Below are 9,735 nucleotides of genomic sequence, written 5' to 3' on the forward strand. Positions count from 1 at the left end.
TATAGCAGACTGCTGAACTGAATGACACAGCTACATCTAGGTTTCAAGCGTGCTATAAGCTAGAGACCATTCCCAAAGCTGTTTCTTATTTATAGGAAGCAGACCACATCCTTAAAGCAGCTACTCAGCTGCTCCAATAGATTCCACCATGGGGAATAACAGCATCCAGCTGCCCAGCCACTCAACCAGGCCCAGCCAAGTTGACACACAAACTTGACTACCACAGGGACCATTCCCTGGAGAAAAATATGCTTGGTAAAGTGGAGGGTCAGCAAAGAAGGGGAAGGCCCTCAACGAGATGGCTGCAATGATGGGCTCAGGTATAGCAGAGATTGTGAGGCTGATGCAGGACCAGGCAGTGTTTCATTCTGTTGTACACAGGGTTGCTATGAGTCGGAGCTGACTGGACAGCACCTAACAACAACAACCCACAACAGAAAGGAACAATCGACACACTCATCAACATGGATGACTCTCAAATGGATTATGCTAAGTGAGAGGAGCCAGAGTCAAAAAACTAGAGTGTGTGACATGTATAGACAGTTGTCAGGGATTCAGTCAGGAGACAGTTTAACTAAATGGGGCAGCAAGGGGGAGGAATTTGGAGGGAGAGTGGCACTATTCTGTACTTGAACTGTGTTACTAACAAACACTTAAAATGCATTTGTCAACTCACGTAACTCTACATTCCGAAAGAGAATTAAGATTTTTCAATTTAAAAAAACAAGGTTAAAAAAATTTCACAAGCAGTGTACAATGACTGTAAATTGTTCATTGGAAATTATAGAGAACCAAAGTGAGAAATCACTCAATCAAAATGAGAAGAGTAATCAATCATAATTTAAGGGCGAATCCCTGTTAATGTTCTAATGTTCTTGGATGGACCGTCTCCACAGGCTGGTTTGCCCACCTTTATAAAATGTACGTCTATATGTGCTTTACAAACTGCCATCATGTACACAGTTGTATATCCTGTTTTTCACACATTATACAACAACTGCCTCTCCTGTGAGCCAAACTTTTCTGAAAACAATCATTTAGAGGCAGCTCAGTGTTCTGATGTGTGGTCAGGCATTTACCTAACAATGCCCTTCCTAGTGGACACTGACTCTCAGGGTTTCCACTATCCATCATGACTATCAACAGACATGATCGTGCCCAGGGGTTTCCATAGGATGATACTAAAAGGAGAACTGCTGGGTCAAAGAAATGTCCAATTTGAAGGTTTCTACTAACGGCAGCCACCATTTCCCAGGCCTCTTATATGAGTCGTCACTGAGGCAGCTCCGACTTCAGCCTGGGCAGAGGGGCACAGGATAAGCCACCAGGCCCAACAGCCCCTTGCCTAATCCTAATACAGGAGCCCCAGGAGGAGGTCTGGTAGTGTAGTGCCTAAGGCACTTGACTCTTAACCAGAAGGCTGGTGGTTCAAATCCACCAGCCACTCCCTGGAAGGAAGATGGGGCAATCTACTTCTGTAGTGATACTGCCTCGGAAACCCAAGGAGGAGTTGCTATGAGTTGGGTCTGACTTGACGGCACCTAACAACAACGACACCAGCAGCAGGGCACGCAACTTTTCCAGGCCCTGCAGTGGGCATGGAGCAGTAGCCACACTGCAGCCCAGAAACTGCAGCCTCAGCTCTTGGCCTGGGACATACTCCTGAATGGTTAGAATTAGAAAACCAGGGCTTAGACAATGAGCACAGGCTCTGAGCCTTTGAGGACAGAAGCTCTACTGCAGGGAGGTCAGAATGGGGCTGTGGGTGGGCCTGCCATCACTGTGGGCCCAAGAATGAGCTGCCCTTCCATGCAAATCCTGCTTCTCATAACCACATTTGAGATAGGCACTTCTGAGATGATTTTGGATTAAAACTTTATTTGCTGTTTCCTCGTCAGTAAACCAGGGATCATGATAGTGGTAGGGAAAAATAAATGAGATGAAATGCAAAACACGCCATGCAACACAGAACATATACTACAATCCTAATTCTGTTGAAAACACTGCTGTGCATACAAGTAAAGCTAAAATGAAATTCTAAAATACCAAGAGTGGTAAAATTTTAAATACTATTTTCTTTTCCATATACTTTTTTAAAAAAATTTTATTGTGATTTGGGTGAAAGTTTACAGAGAAAATTCATCTTCCATACTGCAGTTCACATACACTTTGTCTCATGACAGTGACTGTAATCTCCCACAATGCAGCAGCTCTCTTCTCACTTCCTCCCCATAGTTAACCTCTTCCCTGTGTCTTTCCCTCCCTTGCACTCCTGCCCCCTGAGCTGTCTCCCTGTGCATACACAGCCCTTCTATTCTCCCATGAGCAATCTCTCCAAGGAGTGCATCTACCTAATGTAAGTGTTCAGCTCATATGCCTGTCTTTTATTTGGCTGGAAGCCACAGGAGTGGGTTCAATTCCAGACCTGAAGGCCATTGTCTCAGGGGTGTCACCAGGCTCTTTGAGACCAGCAAACTTAGTCCTGTTTTTCATGAGTCTGAGTTTTGTTCCACATTGCTCTCCCACTCTATCAAGGACCTCCTACACAGATCCCCCTCTGAATGTTTTTCCATATACTTTCAAAACCAAATTTTCTACAAAGAGTACTTTAGTGGTGTGCAATCTGAAGAAAAAAGAAAGTTAAAACTTGACAGTTGGTATACACCCATGTGTTGATGAGATGTTCTAATTACTTTTTATATAAATGAGGCAAAATGCAAACCCTACTTTTCAAAATTCATGTCCTAAGATCAAAAGGAGACTTAGAGTGATATTTATCACTTTAATGTTATCATCAAAAAATACAAAGTGGAAATCCATGCATATGGGGATAAGGCACTGGTACACTCCACATTTGTAACTTTGATAAGATTCTTCCACTGGTATAAATTTCCTGGTGCACAAAAAGGAAAATAATGTGATTGAAGGCTTCCTCACATTGTTTACAATCACAGCATTTCTCCAGTGTGTGAGACCTCATACATTTCTGAGTTCCAGGGAGACTGCCATTTACCTCACCTCTGATGTTAACTTGTGTGGTAGTTTACAAATCCTACTCTATACACCAGGAGCTCTCGTAGCATAGTGCCTAAGGCACTTGGCTGCTAACCAGAAGGCTGGTGGCTCAAATCCACCAGCCACTTCTCCGAAGGAAGGTTGGGCAATCTACTTCCGTAGTGATACCGCCTTGGAAACCCAAGGAGGGGTCGCTATGAGTCACAGCTGACTCAATGGCACATAACAACAACATTCTACATACCACCTGCATCCTGGGAAAATCTCAGACATCCCTTTACTGTTCAGTTCTGAACCCAGCTGCCAATGTGGCACACAGTTTCTCACTGACTGTAGCCACCAGGGGACAGGTCAGCATTCAGACTGCCAAATGAGCTGATGCCAGCTGCAAGCTCAGTTCATCCAACTCCTTCCACTTCTGAGAAGTTAGCCCCCGCTAATTCATTTGGTTTTCATTACATGCTAGAACAACTCACAGACCTCACAGAGAGTACCATGCCTACAACAGCTTTAATAAAAAAGATACAAAGAAAGAGATGCCTATGGCAAGGTCTGGGTAAATCTCCAGAGATGTACTACCTTCCCACATGCATGGGTGTCTTGAACCAACCAGGAAGCTCACTGAGCCTCTCTCTGCATTCTAAAGTCTCTGTAGGCCTCATGGAGGTCTCACTGCCTTCTGGTCTGGACATTCTACAACCAATAGTGAATAGCAGGAACACAGAAAAAGGATGAATTGTACTGCAAGGAGATTCATCACCTCACAGCATACTGGAAGGCTTTATCTTTTTCATTCACAAGATTAAGCCACAGTATAATATCTTGTATGTTGTTTAAGAATGGAAAAAAGTGTATAGATTTTCCCAGGTGTTTTACATTACGCACTGTCTCGCAAGGGTGACTTTGCATGTGTTCAGTAGGGTTAATTAGGGAAAGCTTTTGCATATGCATGAATTAAAATGTCTTTCAAAGAATGGGGAGAAGGGAAAAAAAAACTTATCCATATTCTTCACACTGACATGGTTTCTCTGCCATGTATTTTCTTTCGGGTTTGTGAAAACATAAGGAATGAACTTAATGTTCTATCCAGAAGTACTTACATGCATATTGTTTCTCTGCAGTGTGCCCCTCCCCAGATGTTTCAAAGGATGAGCACTATTAGAAGACTTCCCCCACATTCCTCACATTCATAACAACCCTCTCCACCTCTCTACCTGGCGTTAGTATGTTTACAGAGGGAGGAGGAATAACTCGAGATTTTTCTACATACCCTCTACACATGAGTCCACTGTAAGCTCTCATATGTTTACTGAAGATGAGCAACAAGTGGCTTTCCTGTATTCCTCACATTCACAAGGTGGCTATTCATTGTGAATTCTCTGTGCAGTGATGGATGAGAAGTGACTAAAGGCTTTCCTCCATTCCTCACATTAAGAAGGCTTTTGTCCCATGTGATTTCTTATGTGAAAAGTGAGGTATGAGGAATTACTAAAGACTTTGCCACATTCCTTACATTTATAAGGCCTCCCTTCACTGTGAGTTCTTATATGTTTAGTGAGAGATGAAGACTGACTAAAGGCTTTCCCACATTCCTTACATTCATAAGGCTTCTCTCCACTGTGAGTTCTTATGTGCTCTGTGAGGGATGAGGAACGACTGAAGACTTTTCTACACTCCTTACATTCATACGGTCTCTCTCCACTGTGGGTTCTTATATGTATAGTGAGGGATGAGGCACAACTAAAGGCTTTCCCACATTCCTTACAAACATAAGGCCTCTCTCCACTGTGAATTCTTGTATGTTTAGTGAGGGTTGAGGAATGACTGAAGGCTTTCCCACATTCTTTACATTCATAAGGCCTCTCTCCACTGTGAATTCTTATATGTCTAGTTATGATTGAAAACTGACTAAAGGTTTTCCCACATTCTTTACATTTATAAGGCCGCTCTCCATTGTGAGTTCTTCTATGGTTAATGAGGTGTGAGGATCGACTAAAAGCTTTCCCACATTCCTTACATTTATAAGGCCTCTCTCCACTGTGAGTTCTTGTATGTTCAGTGAGGGAAGAGGAGCGACTAAAGGCCTTGCCACATTCCTTACATTCATAAGGCTTCTCTCCACTGTGGATTCTTATGTGTGTAATGAGGGATGAGGAACGACTAAAAGCTTTCCCACATTCCTTACATTCATAAGGCTTCTCCTCATTGTGTTTTATGTGTTCAATGAGGGATGAGGCTGTCTCACATTCCATACACTCGTAAGGTTTATCACTACTATGAATCATTTTAGGTAAAATGAGGGATGAGGGACGAGTATAGATTTTCCAACATTTTTTACACTCACACTTATGACCTCTCGCATGTGCACCAAAGGATGAAAAGCAATCAGATTTGTTACACTCATAGGGTTTCTTTCCATTAAGTGTTGCCACATGTTTCTTAAGAGGTGAGTTATAAACAAAACCTTTCCCACACATCTTACACTTATAGGGTTTGTCTACAGTAAGACTTCTCACAGGAATGCTTGGGTGAGAGAGACAACTGCAGAATTCTCCACATTCCTCACACTGGTAATTACTGCATCCAGCGTGAGATGTGATATGATGAGTAAGTGAAGAATGAGCCAAGAATTTTCCACACTCACAGCATTCAGACGGATTTACTTTAGGAGAAGTTCTCTTAAGCACAGTAATATTTGGAATCCAGCTGACTGTTTTTCCGTACTGAATGTCTTCATTACCTCCACGGAGCTTCTCTAATGTAAGCCTCCTGTGAAAAACAGACAAAATGCTGTTGAAAATAAATTTGTTGGCATTTGGCCATTATTAAATAAAGTCAACATGTATGTTTTTTGCTGAGTTGTCTCACATGCCATAGTTTAACTCATCTGTCAGGGATGTTGCCATTACTCAGTGTTTCAAAAACATGGAGCTTACTGACAATTGTGTACAAGTGAATATGCTTCATACTCGGTAACAGATTCAATATTATGAAAACATTGCAGTTAAAAAATTTTCTGTGTTTCAGAGGCACTTATTTATATATTTCAACATCATGACAACTTAAATCTCTCTCCTGAAGCATTATTCTCTATCGTGGGATTGCCACTCACCTTATATGTCTCTCTGGATTGTTATGCTTATCTTCAAAACCATGGAATTCATATATTTCTCGTAACATGGAGGACCAGGTGCCATTCTTCATTAATCGTACTATTATCTGTTCACCAGATAGCTTTTCTCCATCTTTAAGTTTTCGAGAAACTGACCAAAGATTTCAGTTGAGGTTCACCATATGAAACAAAAGGGAAAAAATTATCAGGGGAAAAAAAGCAGCTGAGAACAAAGAAAAACTGGGTATTTTGGTGTTTTAGGACTTGAGAGATGGTCTAAAAGCAATTTAAAAGTGGAAGATTGGGCAATCTACTTCTGCAGTGATACTATGTTGGAAACCCAAGCAGGAGTTGCTATGAGCTGGATCTGACTTGACCGCAGTGAGTTTGGTGGTGTTTTTTTTTTTTTTTTTTTTTCGGTATGTCCATGAAAATTAAGAGTGAGGTGACACAAATAAGATGTAGAAAGGTATCGGACACAATGCACATGTAACGTTATAAAATGAAACAAAGGTATTTCTCTAGGAACACAGATGTGAGAGAACTGATGAAAGTTAGAAAAGGAAGATTAGCCATCTGGGCAGTTCGGTCTCCTTAATCCCACAGAGATTTTTCTCATTTGTTTATTCAAATCTAATTCCTGCTATACAGGGCTGGTCCTCAAAGGACTCTTCTTTTGCCAGTATTCCTTGACACAATAGCCTTGAATGAGTCCAATTTCATTTTCCTCAGATCTTTCTCTTGTGTTGCTGGGAGAATAAATGGGCATAGCTAACATGGGGCTTGTGGAGAAAGGGAGATCATGAGAATCTTAGTTTCTTATTGGTGCTATAACAGAAATATCCCAAAGGGTGGCTTTAACAAACAACTTTATTTTCATCACAGTTTAGGAGGCTAGAAGTCTGAATTCAAAACACCAGTTCTAGGGCAAGGTGCTCTCTGTTCACTCTGGGGGAAAATGTCTGCCTCTTCCAGCTTTTCTTCTTCTGTTCCCTTTGTAGCTCCTTACTGCTGTGCCTACCTAATCTGACCTTTTAAATATATCTCTGGCTAGCAAAGAAGAGTCAAGAAAATTAACCAACGAAAAACCGAACTCACTGCTGTCGAGTTGGATCCAACTCACTGCAACCCCTCCTTGGGTTTCTGAATCAGAATCACTACGGAAGTAGATTGTCCAGCTTTCCTCCTGAGGAGTGGCTGGTGGGTTTGAACCACTAGGCTTCTGGTTAGCAGTCAAGTGCCTTAGGCACAACGCCACCAGAGCTGTTAAGAAAATTAAAAGACACCTGGAAACAATTAATCCAAGGGACTAGTGGACCATGGGAATGTCAGCCTATACAACCCTGAGACCAGAAGAACTAGAAGGTGCCTGGCTATCACTGACAACCACTCAGAAATGGGTCAAAATTGGAGATCCTGGATAGAGTGAGGGAAAATGTGGAACAAAATTAAAAATCATAAAAAAAAAAAACAGGCTTATTGGTCTGATAGAGATTGGTTAAACCCCTGAAACTATGGCCCCTAGTCACCCTTTGGGGCTGGAATTGAACTTATTCCCATGGTATAACTTTCAGTGAAATGATAAATAGCTCTACAAGGTAAACAATTACACCAGGGAGGTGCACTCCTTAGAACAATCAACCATGTGAGATCAGAAGGGCAGCATTTTCCAGGGAAAAAACTCAGAAGTCAGGAATGCATAGGAAATATTGACAAAAGGAAAAGGTAACCAAAGGGAAGAAGTAGGAAGAAAGCTGTTATATTTTGGGGATTGGAATCAATGTCACAAAACAAAATGTGTATGAACTGCTGAATGAAAAATGAATTTTCTCTGTAAACTTTCACTCAAAACGCAATAATAATAATAATCAATCAGTTCCCCCCCAAAAATTACAAAAAATAAAAAAAGTTTGGGTTAAGAAACCTATACTTAGTATGACTTCATTAACCTAATTCTCAAATAGGATAACTTCCAAAGTATGTCACTGTCATTAAGTACATTTTGACTCATAGTGACTCTACATGATTGAGTAGAACTGCACCATAGGATTTCCAAGGCTGTACATCTTTACAGAAACAGACTGCCACTTCTTTCTCCCAGACAGAGACTGGTGGGTTTAAACTGTCAACCTGTGGGTTAGCAATTGAACACTTTAACTACTGTGCCACCATGGCTCCTTCCTCCAAAGTACTGTTGTTGTTATGTGCCATCAAGTCATCGCCAACTCATAGCAACCCCATGCACAACGCAATGAAACACTGCCTGGTCCTGTGCCAGCCTCATGATCCCTACTATACCTGAGCCCATTGCTGCAGCCACCAGGTTAATCCATCTTGTTGAGGGCCTTCCCCTTCTTCATTGACCCTCCACTTTACCAAGCATGACATCTTTCTCCAGAGAATGGTCCCTTCTGATAACACGAACAAAGCAGGTGAGATGAAGTCTGGCCATTCTCGCTTCCAAGGAACATTCCAACTGCACTTCTTTCAGGACAGATCTGTTAGTTCTTTCAAAAGTCCACAGTACTTTCATCATTCTTTGCCAAGACCACAACTCAAAAGCATCAACTCTTCTTTGGTCTTCCTTACTGTCCAGCTCTCACGTGCATATGAGGTGATTGAAAATACCATGGCTTGGGTTAGGCACATCTTAAGTCTTCAAGGAGATATCTTTGCTCTTCAGTGCTTGAAAGAGGTCTTTTGCAACAGATTTGCCCAATGCAGTATGTCTTTTAATGTCTTGACTGCTGCTTCCATTGGCGCTGATTGTAGAACCAAGTATTGTGAAGTCTTTGACAACTTCAGTCTTTTCTTCATTTATTGTGATGCTGCTTATTGGTCCAGTTGTGAGGATTTTTGTTTTCTTTATATTGAGGTGTAATTCATACTGCAGACTATAGTCTTTAATCTCCATCAGTCAATGCTCCTAGTCATCCTCACTTTCAGCAAGCAAAGTTGTGTCATCTGTATATCTCAGGTTGTTAATGAGCCTTCCTCCAATCCTGATGCCACATTCTTCTTCATATAGTCCAGCTTCTACTACTGTTTGCTCAGCATATAGATTGAATAAGTATGATGAAAGGATACATCCCTGACACACTTCCTGATTTTAAATCATGCATTATTTCTTTGTTCTGTTTGAATGACAGCCTCCTGGTCTATGTACAGGTTCCTCATGAGTACAATCAAGTGTTCTGGAATTCCCATTCTTCTCAATGTTACCCACAATTTGTTATGATCCACACAATCGAATGCCTTTGCATAGTCAATAAAGCACAAGTGAATATCCTCCTGGTATTCTTTGCTTTCAGCCAAGATCCACATGACATCAGCTATAATATCCCTCACTTCATGTCCTCTTCTGAATCCAGCCTGCATTTCTGGAAGTTTCATGTCAATATACTGCTACAACCATTTTTGAATTATCTTCAGTTAAGATTTTACTTGCATGTGATACCACTGATATTGGTTTGATAATTTCCACCTTCTGTGGGATCACCTTTCTTTGGCATGGGTACAAATATGGATCTCTTCTAGTCAGTTGGCCAGGTAACTGTCTTCCAAATCTCTTGGCATAACCAAGTGAGTACCTCCAGTGCAGCATCTTT

The 9,735-nt window shown here is 41.5% G+C and overlaps 1 protein-coding gene across 1 annotated transcript in view; it reads right to left on the reverse strand.

The window, feature by feature from the left end:
- Positions 1 to 4,376: 4,376 nt before the first annotated feature.
- Positions 4,377 to 9,735, reverse strand: part of LOC103207942 (zinc finger protein OZF-like) — a 104,693-nt gene continuing 99,334 nt past the window's right edge. The window contains 1 exon segment of the mRNA XM_007953639.2: positions 4,377 to 5,370. Coding sequence (XP_007951830.2) covers positions 4,377 to 5,370 — 994 coding nt within the window.

The sequence above is a fragment of the Orycteropus afer genome, unplaced genomic scaffold (assembly GCF_000298275.1).
Source record: "Orycteropus afer afer isolate SDZICR_OR568_19922 unplaced genomic scaffold, OryAfe1.0 scaffold00402, whole genome shotgun sequence".
Lineage (NCBI taxonomy): Eukaryota > Metazoa > Chordata > Mammalia > Tubulidentata > Orycteropodidae > Orycteropus > Orycteropus afer.